We start from the raw sequence: 20,449 nt of genomic DNA, 5'->3' as shown, positions 1-20,449 counted from the left end.
AATGAGAATGCAGTCGATGAAAAGTGCCAACACTGCCAGGTGTGGAGTAGGTGCTGTGGTGAGTAGATCCCCTCGGAAATGGGTGTATCCTGGTTAGGTGCTCCTTTGTGGAGAGAATGAGGACCAGGTACTGCTTAGCCGTGCGAGTCTGTATTCAGGTCGTCAGCTAGCTGCAGGCCCGTGAAGCCTAATAACATGGGGATCTTGTTGGCTAACGTGGAGCGAGGAAGTTTTATGCAAATGCGTGTTCACCTGCGAAATGGTACCCTAAAGAACATTCTGGCAAACATCCGATTGCACCTGGCACGCCCTCAGAACAAATGCTGTTGCTATAGCAAGACAGCCTGCAGATCCTCCAAAGAAACAAACTATTGGATTCGTCAGCAGTGTGTCGGATTTCTTCTCTAGTTCCAATATTTCTGCTTTTGGGGGAGTGAATGGGATAAAAGGCACCAAATACCTAGATTTTCCAGGATGAAGCCAAATTCCCTCAAGAGGCTCCAGGAAGTAATCCATCTCCGGTTGTGGGAAAGTCCAATCCGCAGTTTCCCCATCGCTCTGGTTCTTCGGCTGAGCTTCGGGCGCAGGGCAGTGCGGGCCGGGTCCGGGCAAGACCGGCGGATCCCCGGGCCCCCGGGCGGGCGGGGCGGGGGCACAGGAGCGGGGAGCCGAGCGCACGGCGGGACCACAGCTCCCGGCACGCCCCGCGGCCACGCCGAAGGCGGTTGGCTGGCAGCGCTGGTCCTGCTGCTCGCACCGGCCAATGGGGTGGAGGAGAGGGGCCTCACCCGGATTCCCGGGGACCAATGGCAGTCCAGGGGAGGCGGGCGCTTCCTACCTCTCACCTTGTGCTCAGGAGAGCCGGATTAAAAGGTCCCACCGGGCCGGGTTCTCGAGGCACCGAGACCACCGCAGAAGGCGCGGCGACGTCCGGAGAAGGCGGCGCCGGAGTCGCCTGGGCCCCGCGAGGCGGGCTCTGCACGTCGCCGGGGGCGGGGCCGGGGGCGGGGCCTGGCCTCGTTGTGGAGCGGCTCCTAATCCATGATGGCGGCCGCGGGGGTCGGTGTGTGTCCCTGAGCGGCGCCGGCGCCGGTTCCCGGGTCCTGTGGCTGAGGAGCCCCTCCCTGGTCCGCGGCCCCCGCCGGCGGGGGGCGGCCGTGCCTTGGCGGCGCTCGAGGGATGTGACTGCGCGGCGGCGGCGGCGACGTCCGGGGCCGGGGGAGGGGGTGTCTCGAGCGGAGACCCCGGGGCCCGGGGCAGCCGCGGCGGCCGGGCCTCCTCCCCCCGTGGCCGCCCCCGCCTTCGGGGCCGCGCGTCCTCCAGCCCGTACGGCGCGGCCCCCGCGCGGGGACGCGGGGCTGGGCTCCCTTCCCCGACCTGGGACACCGGCTTGCTGAGGCGTGGAGGAGCGTCGTCCCCGAGTAAGCCGCCTGTGCCGCGCCCCGGCCGCCCCGGCTTCCCCGCCGTGCCCGCCGCGCAGCCCCCCGCCCCGGAAGCCCCTGCCTGCTGTCGGGCGGCCTCCCCCGGCCCCCAGGCTGCTCCCGCGAGCCTCAGATGCCCTGACTTCTTCCAATGTCACCTACGGCCCCCTTGGTCCCAGCGCAGCCAAAAACTTCAATGCAAAGGAAAAGTCTGGATTGGTTTCACAGGCCTTTTAAAAAGCGGACTTAAAAGTTGCTGGCAATGCATTCCTTCTCGTCAGTGGAGGGCAAACTCTCGCTGAAATCAGGGTGACCCGTGTCCTTTCCGGAGAGCAGGGTAGGGAAGGAAGAGGGGCAGGAAATTTGTTGGAAGATGGAGAAACCAAGATAGGGGGTTGGTGACTTCCACAGGGAAAGTTTGGAAGTAGCATCCAAGGACGACCAGCGTTTCCTTTTTACATGGGAATGGAAATGATTGTAGGACTGTTGACCTAGCATCGCCTGTGAATATTTCTGTTTTAAGTTTTTTTTACTTGGGGAGGAAAAAAACTGTATTCATCCCGTGAAATATACTTAAGATCAAGAAACTTAAGTTAAACTGCGAAAATAATTGGAACTCCTGTTTACAAGTTTCAACCTAAAGCTCCGCTCCCTTTTGTCACGGAAGGTGTCTTTCTGTGATAGACCTCAACTACCGACTTGGGGAGATGCAGTGAATGTGAAATCCCACACATGCCCTTTTCCTTCTAAGCCCACTCACCGTTCTGGAAGATCTTGAACCCTTTTCTGGAAAGGGGTGGCTATCATTGCTTTATGGGGCAGCAGCCTGGAAAAGTTCTTGGGGACCAACGAAGGCCAAGTTTGCCTGCCCTGCACTTTATCAAAGGAGCAGGAAAGAAGGAATCATCGAGGCATGGGGGTCCACACTGCAATGTTTTTGTGGAACATGGTGAGTTCTTTTTCAAGATTTCTGGTCATGTTTTCCCTTACACCTTCAGCTTAGGCTGTTAAGGAACTTTTTGAAACAACAGTACTTGTGTCAGTTCCTTCCAGTTCTACTTAACATTTTTGTTACTGTAGTTATCTCTTAGCTGTTGGCAGAACTTTCTTGGTGTAAGAAAATTAGGACTTTACTCAAAATCTGTTTGAGTTGCTTATTTCTTGCCTGATTGAACTTCTTGTTCACTGTTGACCTTGGACAAGCCATATTACAGTTCGAGGGCCTCAGTTTCATGAGGGGGTTGGACTTAAGTGGCTTCTTGGGATTCCTAATTCTGTCAACTGCTCTCTCTAACTGAAGGCACGGACTTTTCCTCTGACTGCGTGCATCCTTTACTACCTTTTCTGTAGAGAGCTTCTGTCATATTCCTAAAGTGGTTTGTGTTCCAAAAGGTTAAGAACCACATCCGAGTTGACAGTAACATCCTTGATTTTTTTCGGTCATAAGTAGGACTTGAAAATACTTTGGTACTCCCTGGAAAAAGTCCAGCTGGGAAGCAACATTTCCCATGAATTGAGGAACACATCTTCTAATTATTTTACCTTCTGTAAGGAGTAACTCTTTCCCCACCGATGATACTTTCATCTCCTCTCTCCCTGTTTAGAATGACATCTGGGCAGTAAAGATTGTTTTTGACATTTTTATGAACATAGTTGGCATCGAGTGCTGACAGTACATGTTACATTGTTCACTTCCAGAAATCCTGTGTGAAGTTAAAACTGAGGGTCAGTTTAGCTCATGTCTGTAACAGAGGCCAGCCAGGAACCAATTAATTAGGGTTCTGTTTGTGCTGCTATTTTTCAGGCTGTACTTGATATCAAGGTATCAATGGAGCCCACCTGTCCCACGAGTGGATGTGCAGTGTGTGCAGATGGCATGCACTTTGAAATTGAAAAATACTCACTTCATCTAAATCTGGATTTTTCTTCACCTTGAAACATCAGTTCTACTTGTGTATTATTTTAGGCAGGCAAATGTGGTAATGATTATCCCAAATTTAGGATTTAAAAAAGAGATTGTTTACATTTTAACTAGTGGTGATCATTCATGGAGTCTTAGATAGTGAAAATTGCTACAGACTTTTTGGAGAGTTTTAGCTGAATTTGTATGCCAATGACATAGTAATCTCACTTGAAAACCAACATTTTATCATTGGCAAAAAAAAAAAAAAAAAAAAAAAATATATATATATATATATATATATATATATATAGTAGTCTAAACTACCATTATCTTTCCTTTCAAGGGAAGCAAATGATAGTTGTTTTTTTGTTTTGTTTTTGCCAATGATAAAATGTTAGCTTTCTAGTGAAAATTAGGATTTTGGAGAACATTTATCTGTCGCTGTGATGTAGAGATTGGTGGTAGATGTGATATTTTGATATTTTATAATGAAAAGTATTACTAGAAAGATCTACAGAAATCAGTGAGCCAATGTTTACTAAATGATCAGCAGGTAACATATATAGAAGCATGCACAGGTGGAAGATCCATTTAAAGTACAAGATGAACCAGTAGATTTTAACGTCATAGAATACAAAAGTTTATTGATGTGGTTTCAGATTCTACTTGGCAACCAACCTTTATAAAGCTACCACGTACAGATTTTTGGTATATCATAGAAGAAGGATATCTGTAATTATCCATAGTTTGCTTTTCTCAGGGAAAACATAATAAAAATATTTGTTTTAATTTCTAAGATGGGAAGTATTGATGAGATAATCCATATAAACTAAAGTTCTTTGCGGTCATCAGTAATTTTCAAAAGTGGAATGAGGGCAGAGATTAAAAAGTTTGGGGACCATTACTATAGGAAGTCCATCCAGAGGGCACACAAGGATGTTTATTACAGGTAGACCTTGAAGGACTAGCAGTGAATGATGTCTGTTTCACCGTAAGTGGAAAGAGACCATCTGGAGATCTGTCCATATAATATGACTCCATTTTTGGGCCATAGAAATGGCCCAAAAGACAGAAATATCTATTGATTTATCTATATGCAGAAAAAAGTATGAAAGTATTTTAGACCAGAGTCATCTCCAGGGAATTGAATTTAGGCAGAATTGGAGAAAACTTTTGACTCTTTACATTTGTGATGTTCCAAATTTGGTTTTACAAAAAAAATTGTGTTATTTTGTAATAAAATTGAAAGATTTAAAAATTGAATTGATGACAGCTGGACCAAATAATCACTTCTCTGTTGTACCTATTCATGAAAGATTGTCATGTTTAAAGACAAGTCAGTTTCTTTGGACCTTGAGGATTCTTTTTCTGGAGAAATACAATGTTATTTTTGTGTTACAGATTGTTCTTGATCTTTCACAGGCTGATCTTTCTAGAGTTGGTTAATGTCCCTGTACACTGAATTGAAAAACTTGAAGCCAGAAACACAGTGTTGGACCAGGCATGAATCTGGAAGCCTAGAATGATGTTGGTGTGGTGGTGAATTTGAAAGGAGTGGGCAGATGGCAACTTTTGCAAGGTTCATTTGGGGTCACAAGGGCCTAGTCATATGTACAGTGTGTGTGTGTGTGTGGTGGGGGCATGGTATTATTTTACACCCCATGCTCTATTCACAATTTAGTAGCTTTACTAAGAAAATTCACTTAGGAGAATTGAAAGCATTCACTAGTAACACTCTTTCTTAGTGTACCTTTTTTCTTTAACAAATATTTATCGTGCCTATACCATGTGCTAGGTAGTGTTTGGCGAGTGGTGATACATTTGTGAAGAAAAAAATATCCTGTCCTCTTAGGACTTACATTCTAGTGGGAGTAGACAAACCATCAATAAACTAAGTAAATAACTATATTTCACCACATAATAATTGCAGAATTCTTTGTTCTTTTTAGTTACACATGACAGTAGAGCATATTTTGACAATCATGCACACACGGAGTGCAACTTCCTTTCTCTGGTTGTACATGATGTGCAGTTACACTGGTCGTATATCATTGCAGTTTTTATGCCAGTTTTTTTAAAAAGTGAGATGTAACCACTATGTGAATTTTTAAAAAAATGTGCCAGAATTACTTAAAAATCTTTTATTATTAAACTGTCTTTGGTGCAAGATTAGGGTGCATGGAATATTATTGAAAAGGGTTATTCAAGAGTATTGAGTAACCTATATTCAAGAGTATTGGATGGTCCAAATCGACATACATCATAGCTTCAGAAAGTTTAGTAAACGCTTTTCTGGTCTGAAAAAAAGGTAACACATTAATTGTTACTGTTTTGTGCAGTATAGTTGAAATATTACATATGAGAAAATTTACTACAGTGTTTCAAAACATATACTTTAAAAATGTCATCTTCCCTGTGTGAGATTTTGCAGTTCTGTCCTTGGTTTCCTCATCTAAGGCACAGTCCTGTGGCCACTTGTGTAGAGGTGTACAGAGCGGCGGTCTGCAGTGACTATGGAGATGTACAACCAGTGAGCCTGGAAAATTCTAGGTGCAAGAATCCAGAAGCATGATCATATCCCACGGGAGAATTCACTGTGGCTCAGGTTACTTTTTAAGCCACGTGAGGAACAGTCACCCTTGGGAAATTTCGCAAGGAAAGGTTATAAACCAATTTTCAGACTGAAAAAGCCGGGTACGATGAGTATGCAGTGAAATACTGTGTAGATGTGTTAGTGGTGGTAGGTGCTAAGGACAAAAATATAACCCAGAATGTGTGTGTTGGGGGGGTGTAATTTTAGTTAGGGTAGCTAGAGAGGCTCACCTGAGAAAGCGACATTGGAATAAAGAACTGAAGCAGGGAGATAAGGAGCAAGCTGTAATAGAAGTAGAGGTTAAGTGTTTCAGGTAGGGGGAAGCAGGTACAAAGGCCCTGAGGCAGAGCTTGCTTAGCATGTTCAAGGACCAGCCCAGAGACCAGTGAAGCTGGAGCAGAGAGAGCAAAACGAGGATTGTAGGAGGTAAATTGGGAGTAAGGGGAGGATAGAAGAGTGGGGTCTTGTTGGTCATTTCAAGGATATTGACTTTTATACATGTGGTTAGTGAAGCTCTTGCAACCTTAGAGAACTCTGGACCTGATCTATGTTTTTTTGTTTTGTTTTGGTACTGGGGATTGAACTCAGGGGGCACTTTACTACTGAGCTACATCCTTCCATCCTTTTTGTTTTGTATTTTGAGGTAGGGTCTCATTAAGTTCCTGAGGCTGGCTTCCAACTTAGGATCCTCCTTGCCTCCCAAATTGCTGGGGTTATAGGCATATACTACTTTGTCCAGCTGAAGCTTTCTAAAAATTTTATTTAACATCTTGTTTCTGTATTTTCTAATTTTGAGTTAGTACATCTGTGTCCTTCAAAGTTATTTAAGTTATTTATATCCAATGTTTTATTATAAGTTAACTAAAAAAGATAAGACATTGTTTACTTTCAGTTCAAAGTTACTTTAAGGTTCTCAAATGATACTTTAGGTATTAGTAGTAGGTACATGATAGATCAACACTGTGATTCCTTCACTGTTAAGTTATATTAGGTGGTAGAATAATGCATCCGTTGACTCCTGCAGGCATTAAAGTTAAATCAATCAGATTTTTGGTTTTTTGATACTAGGGGTTAACATGCATTGTGCATGTAAGGCAAGAGCCCTGCCATTGCCTTACACCCCGAGCTCTTTTTAAAATTTCATTTTGAATCAGGGTGTTGTCTAGACTGGTCTCAAACTTGCAGTCTGCCTCAGCCTCCGTAGTAGCTTAGAGTACAGGTGTGTGCCACCAGTCCCAGCTGAGTCAGAGTCCTAAAGAGGTTGCTTGGAGAGATGATAGCTTCCTGTTTAAGGGATTGAATTGTGGTACATGAACTATGAAAATGCAAAGTCGTGTATATTTATATTTTTATAGGCACCCTCTTATTTCCTATAGTCTAATACATTTCATATGACCTTTTCATTTTTCGTAATACTTTATTGGCTATTTTAAGAAATATGCTTGTGATATAGAAGAAAACAAATTTCTCTTGTGGGGTAGGTAAAGGAAAATGACCAAGATGATTTGACCAAGAGTTTTACCTGATTTGACTAAAGTAAAGCATCCTCTCAAATAAAACGTTAGAAGTTAGAATGTGAAATCACATCACATTGAGGACTTTGAGCACAGTAGAAATAGGGTTTTTTGGTGGTACTGAGGATTGAACCCAGGGTTGTTCTACCACCGAGTTATGTCTCCAGCCCTCCCCCCCCATTTACTTTTTTATTTTAGAGGAAGGTCTTGAAAAGTTGCTCAGGCTGGCCTTGAACTTGATGAGCCTCTTGCCTCAGCCTCTGGTAGCTGGGATTACAGGCGTGTACCACCATACCCAGCAGTACGTGAATTTTTCAGGTGGAAGGGAGAGGGCTGCCTTATCATGACTGAGCTGGGAATTATACTCACAGAAATGTCGGGGTCTGGGTGTGAGAGATTCAGGTTGCTGCTTAGAAGATGGGCTTGGGAGAGAGGGTGCGCCCCAGGCCTCCTCAGCTGACATTGCGGTGCCTGACTGCTCCGTTCCTGCAGCTGACGTCACTGAGTGTACGAAACCCACCTACTACGTACCCCGCTCCAGTTCCCCTCCTTCCCAAAACCACATTGGACATCCGGGGTCCTATCGGTTTTTCTGTTACTTCTGCCCCACAGACTTCTGCAACACAAATGAACACTTAACCACTTGCTGTTGTATTTACCCTGTAGCATTTCCTAGTGGCTTCTTGTGATTTGGTTCCTCAAGTGAAATGTAAGTGTGTGCAGGCAAGGTCAAACTCCTTTTCTGTTCTCTGAGCACAATGCTGAATACATAGGCCCACAGTAAAAATTTCTTGTTTAATAAGAATTAAATGCACTAAATATCCACTTAGAAGAAGTGGAACAAAGAAAGTTCGAACAGGTAATTTCTTTCCTTATGGATCCAAAGATTTTTTAGGGCGGTGGGGTACTAGGAATTGAACTCAGGGGCACTTGACTACTGAGCCACATCCCCAGCCCATTTTGTGTTTTATTTTAGAGACAGGGTCTCACTGAGTTGCTTAGCACCTAGCTTTTGCTGAAGGTGGTTTTGAACTCGAGATCCTCCTGCCTCAGCCTCCTGAGCCACTTGCACTGCCACGCCTGGCCCCAAGGATGTTTTAATCTAGTAATGTTCTGGGTTTCTTTTTCCAATGAGTACATTTAGGTTTGTTTGTTTTTCCCTTCTTTTCACTTATTGTTGTGAAATGTGTGTGTGTGTGTGTGTGTGTATATAAACTACTGGTTTAATAGTTTTAATATATAATTCAGTGGCATTAAGGATACTTACAAGGATGCAGTCATCACCACTGTCCATTTCCCGGGTTTTTATCATCCCAAACAGAAACTTCATATTCATTAAAAATAACACCCCATCTTTCCTTTTTCCAACTCTTGGTAACCTCTACTATATTTCCCTTCTCTGAATTCACCTATCAAGGCCTTCATATAAGTGAAACCATATTTGCTCTGTTCTCTGGCATATTTCACTTAGCATATTTTTTAAGGTTTATTCGCTGATTTCTATGCTGATTTCTATGCTGATTTCCTTCCTTTTTAAGACTGAATAATATTCCATGCATATATGTACAGCATTTTGTTTACCCTTTGATCTGTTGGTGGAACTTGTGTATGATTTCTAAGATAATTTTTAAGAATTATAATGTGCATACAGAAAGGGACACAAGTGGTAAATGCACACTTTGATGAATGATCCCAAATAAGTACCTCTGTGAGCCCATGTCCTGGTCAAGAGGTAGGAAGTCAGTAGCACTCCCCAGAAGACCCCAGACCTCCCCAGTTTCGCCAGCCCTTGCTGCTCCTCAGAGATGATTAATACCGTCATTGCCGTGTTTTAACATTCCCCTCTGCTTGTAGTGTCTTCAGGCTCCATGGTGATGGTTCTTTCATTCCTGACGGTGTTCATTTATGCATTCTGTTCTTCTTTGCCTCCTTTGGCTGGTTTTGTTGGAGTTTATCAATTTTATTAATCTTTTCAAAAAAAACTAACTTCTGACTTTAACTTTCTCAGTTGTCTCCTATTTAATTGGTTTCTGTTCTTTTTTATTTTTTTACTTTGACATTAATTTGTTCTTTTTCCTAGCTTGTTTTTTCCTTTTGTGCTAGGAATTGAACCCAGGTGTGCTCTAGCCCTGAGCTACACCCCCAGATCTTTTTATTTTATTTTTTTATTTTGAGACAGGGTCTCACTAAGTTGCCAGGTTTGACCTAGAACTTGCAGTTCTGCCTCAGTCTCCTGAGTTGCTGGGATTGCAGGCACTACACACCAACTTTTTTCTAGCTTCTTAAGGTAGAAATTTAGATTATTGAGTTTGAACTTTTCTACTTTCCTAATACAAGCATTTAAAAATTTTGAACTTTTTTTCTTAGTATAAGAATTTAAAACTGTGTATTTCCTTCTAAATACTGCGTTAGTGCCATTCCACACATTTTGATAGACCTTTATGTTATTCATTTATTTATATGTGATGCTGAGAATTGAACTCAGTGCCTCACACATGCTAGGCAAGTTCTTTATCACTGAGCCTTGCCCTTTTTTATTTTTTATTTTAAGACAGGGCCTTTCTAAGTTGCCCAGTCTAACCATGAACTGTGATCCTCATGCCTCAGCCTCCCAAGTGGCTGGCATTACAGGCTTGTGCCATCGAATAACAGGCTTCCCTTACTGTTCATTTAATTTTTATTTGTGCTGTTGTTACATATTTGTATATGTGTACAATACAATAATTTGATTTGGCCAATACCTACCCCCCCAGCACTTCCCCCTCCCACCGGTGCCTCCTCTCTCTCCTGGTTCCTTTCCTCTACTGATCTCACTTTGACATTCATGAGATCCCTGCCCTGCCACCTTTCTTTGCCTTTTTCCTCTCTAGCTTCCACATATGAAAGAAAACATATGACCCTGACCTTCTGAGTTTGGTTTATTTCACTTAACATAATGGTCTTAAGTTCCATCCATTTTCCTACAAACGACATAATTTCATTTTTCTTTTGGCTGAATAAAACTCCATTGTGTACATATACCACATTTTCTTTATCCATTCATCCACTGACGGACATCTGGACTGGTTCCATGGTTTGCCTGTTGTGAATTGTGCTGTTATAAACTTGGGCCTTTACTTACTTTTTATCTGCTTAATTTATATCTTTTATGAGTTTTTTTTTTTTTTTTTTCTTTTTTGGTATCTTTTTTACTGAGAGAGGAATGTTAAAATTCAGTAGTTATGATTATAGATTTTTTTCCCCTTTAATTCCACCCATTTTTTTTTTAAGGCTTAAAAACACTTATTAGAAAATAAGAAAAACCAAAAACAAAACAAAACAAAAACTTTAAAAACACTTAGGCATTTAATTGAAGAAGCCAGAAAAATCAAGTAATCCCCATGGGTACCTAGGATACCAGTGATGAGAATCAGGGCCCAGTCCCTATTCCCTGATGTGACGATTGAACACCTGAGAAACACCAAGACAAGTGTATAAAGCAAGTTTTATTTAAGGGATAGAATAGAGAAGGGCCCCAGAGCTGGGTGTCTGAGAAGGTGGAGGTATCTTGCCCCTTCTGTAGGTTTTAGATTTCCTTTGTTCTCATGCTCTTTCCTCCTCCATCCTGTCTATGTGACTAGTGACCAAAAGGTGGGCCAAAAGGTAAAGTCATCCAAGGGCAGGGATCAGGGGACATTCACTAGCAATTGCTACAACTCCCTTCAGGGAGGAACCATCCCCTGGAGGAGGTGACCTTGGTAACCAGTGGGCGAGGTTGGGGAAGGACTCTAGAGGTATTAGCATTTTATTTCCTTTCCTTGGAACCAGCCCCCATCTTCCAGACCTGACCCAATTTATTACCTACACTGACTGTCCTTTTCCCCCCATAAGAGAGTAATAAAATAAAAATAAATTAAGAAATGGAAATGAGCAACAAAACCAAAAGCTGACTTTGAAAGAGAAAACTAGTGAAATAGACAAACTTCTGGCAAAAATGATGAAGTAAAAGGCACAAATGAGCACCATTGAGAATGAAAATATAAATATTCTGTCAGTTCTTGTTTAATTATTTGGAAGCTCTGTTAGATCACTAAAACTTTTTCTTCCTGGTTTTTAGTTTGGTTATTTTCTGTTGGTTTGTCTTCAAGTTCACTAACTCTTCTGATGTTTCCATACTTTAATGTCCTGTAAAATTCTTATTTCAGATGTTACACTTTTCCATTCTAAAATTTCCCTTTACTGGGAACCAAAAGAATCATGTCAAATACTTAACTGCTGTGGACCACTGACCTTGGGGAAATTCAGGTCACCTTTGTCCTGGCCAGATCAGGTCTGTAGAGACCTGAGGAAGGCTCTAGATCATGTTTGACCATTGGTGTCTCTGTTCCACATCTCCAGTTGTGGGGCGGGTCCTGATGTCACTGCAGGCCCTCAGGAAGGGCAGCTATGTGATGCAGACCTAAGTCCAGTGCTCACAGTGCCCGAATTATGACTGACAACTCACTTTAAATGAGACTGCTGTCTCCTAAATGTACTTGAGCACTAGCTCTTCTTTTGTATGGGCACATATTTGCAATTATCTTCTATGTTTGGTATTCTGCAAAACAAGACCTGGAGAACAGTAATTAAATAAAATTGCCATTCAAGACTCTGTCTCACTGTTTCCCAGCCTGTTCTCAAACTCTTCTCCTAGGCTCAAGTCATCTTCCTGCCCCAGCCACCCTAGAGGCTGATGCTACAGGTGTGGACCACACCTTGCTGGTTATTTTTTGTAGTCTGTTTTTCTGTTGAGATGCACCATCTTTTCATTCATTAGGCCCATTTTCTCCTCTAAGTCTGTGAAAGTATTATAATAAAGACCTTGTCTGCTATTTTATGCATCTGGGTAATCTTTGGGTTCATTTTTATTGACTGATTTTTCTCTACATTATGAGTCACATTTTCTTGTATCTTTATATGTTTAATAATTTTGATTTTAATGCACACATGTGGATGTGACATAGTAGGGATTCTGAATTTTGCCTGTCTGCCCCTCCCCCCTTCCCTACTGTTCCCTCTTTCTTCCCTTGAGATTGAATCCAGGGTGGTTCTACCACTGAGCTACATCCCCAGTCCTTTTCTTTTGAGGCAGTGTCTTTTCTTTTGAGACTGGCCTTGAACTTCCAACCCCTGCCTTGGCCCCTGAGTTACTAGGATTACTGGAGTGTACCAGCCACCACAACTGGCCTGGATCTTGTTTCTTTAAGAGCTTTTCATTTTGTTCTGACGGGTGGTTAAATTATTGGCATATTCTTTTACTCAGACAGGCTTGGTTTTATGGTTTATTAGTATGTATTTATCCTCAGGCCAGTGCCTGGTCCTTGTCTAGAGGGTGTTCTTTCGCCTTCTTGCTTGACTTTTTTGGGTTTCACCTGAATGACAGGCACTCGTCAAGGTTTCTCCCCTCCGGAGGACTGGCTCTTACTGTCTGCCAGCACTGTGAAGCTTTCTCTCTGTAGCCCATCCCTCATGAGTCCAGAACCTGGGACCCAAGGACAGCGCCCACCCCCACTTGCCCTGCCCTTCTCTCCCAACCCCTGCACAATTCCTTCCTCTCAGGTTCCCTGCCCTGCAGATGCCACCTGCTCATACCCTCACATTCCTGTCTCTGCTCACCTAGTTCAGAGGACTGCTGCCATTGCTTTGGGTTTTATCTGCCTGCACCTGGCTGGAAGGTGCCCCAGGCAGGAAGTTGGAGTGTCACATAGTTCACCTTGTGTTTTCCTCTTCTCTCAGGATCATAGCCCTGCCTTGCCTCTTATCTAATGCCTAAAAACTGTTGGTATCAAATATTTTGTTCAGGTTTTTTGGGGGGCCTGGGGTACTGGGAATGGAACCCAGGGGCACTTTACCACTGAGTCACATCCCCAGTCCAGCCCTTTCGATTTACTTTTATTTATTTATTTATTTATTTGCGGTACTGGAGATCGAACTCAGGGCCTTGTGCTTGCAAGGCAGATTTACTTTTATTTTGAGACAGTTTCTCATAGAGTTGCTGAGGGCCTCACTAAATTGCTGAGGCTGGCCTCAAACTTGGGATCCTCCTGTCTCAGTCTCCCAAGTCCCTGGGATTACAGGTTATGCACCACCACACCTGGCTATTTTGTTCAGTTTTACAGTCACTTATTGCAAAAGAATAAGTCTGATAACCCTTACTGCGTTATGGGTTATGGGACGTAGAAATTTGGTTCTTCATAGTTTCCACCTGTACAATATGTATTTTGTGGTTTGGCTTGTTTCACTGAACATTACTTTCATAAGCTCTATCGAGTTGCTGCATATATCATTAGTAATTTGTTCATTGTTCCCTGTTCTCTGTGTGAATATCTAAGAATCACTTACCTATGCCAGCTTGGTATCTTTACAGATAATATTGCTTTTTCATTTTATTTTCAGACAGGGTCTCACTAAGTTGCCCAGGCTGGCCTCCAACTTGGTGATCCTTCTACCTCAGCCTCCTGAGTAGCTGGGATTACAGGCGAGCGCCGTAGTGTGTGGGTCTCTTAAATGTTAGCTTTTTAGTGGTGGTGCATTGGTATGACCTGGTTTTAATTCACGCTTCTTTGGTGGCTCATGAGCATATCCTGAGTCCTTATTCCTTTCTCCAAGATTCCTGTGCTGCCATAGTTTGTTCTCTCCACTTAGGGTGTTGCTGCAGGGAGGTGTTCTTGTGACTGTAGTTTGGCCTTCCTTCACTGTTCACACCTTCCAGTTGTGGAGCCTTTACTCCAGCCGTGCTGAAGACCTCTGCATCTGGTGGGTCACGCTCCTTTAGATGTGCAAGTGAAGCCGATGTTACAGACAGGGCCTTTATCGTGTCCACCTGTTCTCCAAAGGAGCAAAGGCTGGTGTGATCTTTAAATCCTCCCTCAGAGCCCTGGGTTTCTGCCAGGAGTTCTTGATGTGTCATTAGGTTAATTGGTGTTAACATTGGTAGGGATTAAATTTGGGAGTCTTAAACAACTTCTTAAGATTCCTTCCTTCCTTCCTTTTTAAATTTTTTTTTTAATGTTTGTTCTGCAGATTGAACCCAAAGGTGCTTTACCACTGAGCCACATCCATATCCCTTTTTTGTTTTTCATTTTGTGACAGGGTCTTGCTAAGTTACTTAGGACCTTGCTAAGTTGCTGACTGGTCTTGAACTTGTGATCCTCCTTCCTCAGCCTCCTGAGTGATCAGGATTACAGGTGTGTACCATTGTGCTGGTCTTGTTAAGTTTTCGTTTTTTGAGAAGTAGAAAACAGAAAATAAAATTGCTAAATAGCAAAAGAGTATACTTTTATTTGTTTGAATCCAGGGCCTGTGCATGCTAGGCAAGCACTCTACCACCAAACTACCCTCCCAGCCCTTTTTATTTTATTTTGAGATCGAATATTGCTAAGGCTGGCTTTGAACTTGCGATTCTCCTGCCTCAGCCTTCTGAGTTGCTGGCATTACAGGCATGTGCCACCATATCCCTGGGCAAGAGCATGTTTTAAAATAGAGACATTTGTAGAAGATTGAGAGTATATGATTATATTCTGAGGATAATTGTCTTAGTTGCTGTTTGATGTCTTTGGGTCATGGGTTGTTTACTTCCTCTGCAAGTTGTGAGTTACGAGGAACTGAATTTATAGTGCTAACTAAACTAACTGGAACCTTCACTTAAATAGAATTTATTTTTGGCTTATCACTCTTGTGAGAAAAAGAGGCAGCTGGTCTAGTATCCAGAGTTTAGTTAGCTGGGCATGGTGGTTCCCACCTGTAACCTAGTGGCTAGGGAGGCTAAGGCAGGAGGATAGCAGTTTGAGGCCAGCCTCAGCAACTTAGCAAGGCCTTAAGCAACTTAGTGAGACCCTGTCTTAAAATAAAAAGGGTTGGGGATGTAACTTAGTGGTAAAGTGCCCCTGGGTTCAATTCCCAGTACTAAAAAAAATCCAAAAAAAAAAAAAAAAGAAAAAGAAAAAAAGAAAAAACCCAAACCAAAACAAAATAAAAAAGACTTTAGTGAAACAACTCCCAGATTGGCCCTGGTATTGAGTAGATTCAGTGTACCTTTGTGCTTCTACTTCTGCAGTACAATATAGTAACTCTTCATTTTATTGGCAATTCCATAGCACCCTGAGTCGCAGAGTCCCTTTTCTGGCTGTGACACTCAAGCTTTAAATATTTTAAGAACACTCTAATATCTTTTGTTTGTCTCTGTGCCATATGAAGGATAGACAGTATTCCTATTTTCAGAAGGAACACTGGTTCAAGTTAGATGTTTTTAGGATTAAATTGCTAATTATATAGAAGTTGAGTCTCTTGATAGCTTGAGTATTTTTTCAATAGAAAACATTGCTTTTTGACAATGGGCCAATGCCTTTGGAAAGTGATCACAACTTTGAAATGAGAGGGGTTTAAGTTTAGAATTTAAGCAGTTTTAATTTTTTTCACAGCTTTGTGGTATATGTTTTTGATTAAATATTGAATATTCTTTTGATAATGATATTTGGGGAGGTAGTGCTTGACAAACACCTTACTTATGCTTTATAATTTTATACTTTTATAAGATTATACTGATTATAAGATTATAATTTGTAATTTAAAAGATCTATACATTGTCTTAACAAAATTTATTTTAAAATTAAATTGAATTATTTTGACTAGGTAGTACATTTCCTGATTTAAAGTTCAGAACAGTACAGATGTGTGTTCTGCAGGACCTGCTTCTGCCTTGCCCTCTCACCTTCTCATTCCACTTCTCTGGAAAGCCATTTTGTAGTTCCTTTTTATCCTTTCAGTGTTTCTTTTTTGCAAATATAAGCAAATATTTAGTATACAAAGGATAGCATACAGTATGTGCTGTTTGTGCATCTTGTTTTTTGTCTCAGTCGATCTTCAGGATGTCTCCGTGTTGGAATACAGGTGCCTTCTTTTTTGAATGACTGCCTTGTGGCCACTAACCTGGAAATATGGTTGGTTTCTCCACCAGTTCCCTGTTTCTGGACGTTTGGATGATTTTCAGTGTTTAGCTGTCACAGACAGTGCTGCAAGAACAACTTCGTATGTGCCATTTCATACTTATGCAGCTGTGTCTGGGGGAGGCCTCCTGAAAGGAGGAGCAGGTGACACTAATTAATGGACATCCACTAATTCATAGACACATACTAATACAGGATCTATATTGGTAGATATCCCAGATTTCCTCCTATGAACATTCTGGTTTATGCTTCCACCACCAGTAATGCAGAGGGTCCTTGTGTCCCCAAAACCTAGTTTAGAAAGTGTGCTGTTGCTGGGTACAGTGGTACACACCTGTACCCCAGCGACTCGGGAGGCTGAGGCAGGAGGATTGCGAGTTCAGGGCCAGCCTCAGCAACTTATCAAGACCCTAAACAACTCAGTGACACCCTGTCTCTAAATAAAATATAAAAGGACTGGGGATGTGGCTCAGTAGTTAAGCACCCTGGGTTCAATCCCCAGTACCAAAAAAAAAAAAAAAAAAAAAAAAAAGAGAGAGAGAGAGTGAGAGAGATGTCAAATTTTGGAACTTTTTCTAATCTGTTAAGTAAGAAATAGTATGATTTTGATTAGTAGTTCTCCTGTGAGTGATGTTGAGCATTTTAACACATTTAAGGGACATGTATATTTCTATCAACCATCTCACCAGGTTCTCGGTGTGGAGATAATATTTAAGTAGGTCACTGTATAGAGTCCTGCTGGTTGACTGTGTGGCCTCCACTGCTTTCTGACCCCTGCCTGCCTGTCTCACAAGGAGCTGGCTGACATAAGCTCCAGAGGACTTTGAGAAGGCTATTCAACACTGGTTGTCCACTACCATCTCCTCAGAAGCTAAAAGACCTATGTTCAGATCCCATTTCTGGGGTTGACTTAATTGGCCTAGGGAGAGGCCTGAATATCAGTTTTGTTTGTTTTAAATTTGCGTTTTAGTAAAGACTATTCAAAAGAATTTTTTGCAGCCAGGGAAAGGTACTGTTGCAGTGGGGAGCACACTCTGACCCCACTGTCCGCAAGCATGTCCTTGTTTGGGTTTTTAATGCTCCAGGTTGTTCTAACAGACAGCCAGGGTGGAGAGTCATTGGTCTGAGCCAATCATAGTGACTCCTTTGCCCTGGGCACTTCTTTTGGTTCAAAGTGGGCATGAATCCTAAACTGACCGAATCTTTCTGAAATCAAGGCCTTTCATTCTCTGGCACTGAGGGTGACGTGTCTTTGCTTCTGGTAGGCAGTCTAACACCCTGAGGCCAGCCAGCAGGAGCGGACCTGAAACACTGGGCAGGCAGAAGGGTAAACGGGACAGCGTGGGGCCATCGAGTACGCCGCACCTCTGGACTCTGACTTGTGAGCAGACATGTCCTGACCGTGTATGCCTCTGCAAGTTGGGTTTGCGTTACTTGCAGCCACCAGGGCCCTACGTGAAAAAGCCCTACATTTAATCCCCATCATGGTTTTATTCTTCCCATTATTTGGGAAGAACAGTGGCAGATTCCATTGACAAATGACATTACAGTCTTTATGATATCATTTTTATCTGTTTAACTTGGTTTAGTTTGCATGCCACTTTCACACTTGTTTCTGTTGTGAAATTGGCAAAATCCCATTTAATGAGGCTGTCCTTGGCTCTCCCCGCTGCAGTGTGCTGACCATATTCCAGGGTAGATGGCTGGAACTGCCTGTGGTACTAACACTGTTAGAGATAATACGTCACTGACACTGTCTTCTCTTTACATTTATATTTTTAATGGTCCCATGCCATGTTTTAACTCAGGTATGCATCGTGTAATCGGGCTAAACCCGTCTCCTCAAACCTCTGTGTGGTGGAAACTTTCCAGCTCCTCCCGACAGTCCTACGCACTGGGTGAGGCCACCGCCTCTTCTAAAAGAGGACTGACTTTGGACCTGCCAGTCAGGCCCTCTGGTTGCTCTTGCCACCTGACTTGTGCCTGAAGTTGGTGCCTTAAGCTCTCGTGCTAAGCTCCAGCCACCTTTAGAGATCGCCCCGCTGGTTCAAGGCGCTGTGTGCTTTGTCCAGACCACATGGCAGGCGAGCCGCAGGCACAGTTGAGAAGCTGCTAAGGCTGAGGTGGTTCTTGCCGCCCCAGGAGTAGACTGGTGAACAAGTCCCTTGGGGGTGTCTCCCCTGGTTCCAGGGTCTTCCTGGGAGTTGGCCTGTGACCATTATCGACCTTCTTCTCATAAGTGGTAGAATGACCCCGGCCTCAGGACAGTGTCCTGCCCTGAGTGAGGGTCTGTTAGGAGGAAGCCAAAAGGCAAGTCCCAGGGCACACAGTTCTTAGCCTGTTGAGATACACAGGCTGTCGCTACAGGGACACGGACACCTGTTGATGTTGCTGCTACCTTTCCTTAGCAGGCTTGTGTAGGGACTGGTGACTTTTTTGAGTGCTTACTGTGTTCCAGGCAGTACTCTAATAACTTTTAAGATACTAAGTTATTTAATATTCACAACAACAAGGAAAAAATGGAAACTTAGAATTTGTTATTAGCACATCTGGAGGGTTTTTCTTGAGTGGCACATTTGAGGTAGTTGCAGGAATGAGGTAGCTTGACAAGAACACATAAAAATACTAAAACATGGGGCTGGGGTTGTGGCTCAGTGATAGAGCACTTGCCTGGCATGTGTGAGGCACTGGGTTCCTGTCTCAGCACCACATATAAATAGATGAATAGAATAAAGGTCCATCGACATCTTTTAAAAAAAAATGCTAAAACATGGTATGAGTAATGGTGACAGTTACATCCCCACCCCCCGGTTCAAAACAGAATGTTGTTTAGTGGGCATAATGTATGGAAAGACATTTCTCTAGATAAATGGGTCTTGGTGGCATGTGAGCCTTTTCAGTCCACTGTGAAAGGAGGCTGACGTGCAGAAGCGTGTGCACTCAGTGCTGGGCCGCCTCTTACTTGTGCTGGGACGTGTGCAGGAGCATCCTCCCTGCTGTTGTCCTGTTTATATCATGCTGTCATCAACCTAAATGCATACTGTCTCCTGATGGTTCTTTTTTTTTTTTAAGAACTCTTTGGTTTTTTAGGTTTGAGATGTTGGTACCATGGAGACAAGCCTTCAGGAAATATAGACTTCTTAAATAGCTGTATTGTTCTTTATCAAAACAGTATATATTTCTGCAACTTAATCAAGGAAAATTTGATTCAGAAAGTCATTTGAAATTCAGTCAGCATGATCAGTGATACTTTAACTCTCGTTCAAATGAAAATGAATCCTTTCCTGTCCAGGTAAGGGGAGTGCAGCAGCCTGAGGGCATTTTTTCCAGAGTGAGTTTGGTTAGAGTGCTGCCAGATCAGGACATCATGATTATTAGATGGGTCTTATATCGTTGAAATGAAGTTTGTTTCAGTCGGCTTTTAGAAGAATTGTCAGTAAATGCTAAAGAATGGCCACCACAGACTAAAGGAGCACCATTCTTGCACCTGGCATCTTTGATGGCAGGACTGGAAAGGACCTGGAAGTCTGCTGCTTTCCCTGCTTTCCTTCGCTAAGGTACAGAATTGCTAGGCCAAGGCGTTGACTTTGCTATGGATGACTGCTAGCCCCCAGCTCCCAGAGAAACCACGGCAGAACCAGGAGAGGGAGGAGGGTGGGAAGACCCGTGACCATGCTGGAGAGTGTGTTTTGACTGAGGCCTCTGGTTTGGACGGAAAGGGGCAAGACCACAGCCTTACCTCAGAACCAGGTAAGAAAAGTGTAGCGAAAGGGAAATTGGGTGAGGGCCTAGCAAAAGGGATGAAGGGGGCTGGTTGGGGTTGGGGAGTGCCAGTTCTGCCCTCGAACATTACAGTGCTGTAGTGCATCTGGCCCAGACCGTCTCAAATGGGACCTGGTGCCCTTTACAGACCAGTTGTGAAGAGAGGAACCTGTCGCAGCCATTTGTCCCTAGCCCTGTGTTATGGTACAAAGCTATTTCTGTATATTCCCTAGTTGCCCCTGGTTTGGGCTGTACTCCTGTGGCCATTTGTGAGGAGTGTTGGTGCTTTTTAC

At 43.2% G+C, this 20,449-nt stretch overlaps 1 protein-coding gene across 1 annotated transcript in view; it reads left to right on the top strand.

Annotated features, from left to right (window-relative positions):
• Window positions 1–915: 915 nt before the first annotated feature.
• The window catches only part of Abl1 (ABL proto-oncogene 1, non-receptor tyrosine kinase), a 130,341-nt gene continuing 110,807 nt past the window's right edge, over window positions 916–20,449 (top strand). Inside the window, exon 1 of the mRNA XM_047525856.1 lies at window positions 916–2,370. Coding sequence (XP_047381812.1) covers window positions 2,235–2,370 — 136 coding nt within the window. The 5' untranslated portion in view covers window positions 916–2,234. The remainder of the gene's footprint in view (window positions 2,371–20,449) is intronic.

This window comes from Sciurus carolinensis, chromosome 14 (assembly GCF_902686445.1).
Source record: "Sciurus carolinensis chromosome 14, mSciCar1.2, whole genome shotgun sequence".
In the NCBI taxonomy this organism is placed as follows: Eukaryota; Metazoa; Chordata; class Mammalia; order Rodentia; family Sciuridae; genus Sciurus; species Sciurus carolinensis.
This window is presented reverse-complemented; position numbering and strand designations above follow the sequence as displayed.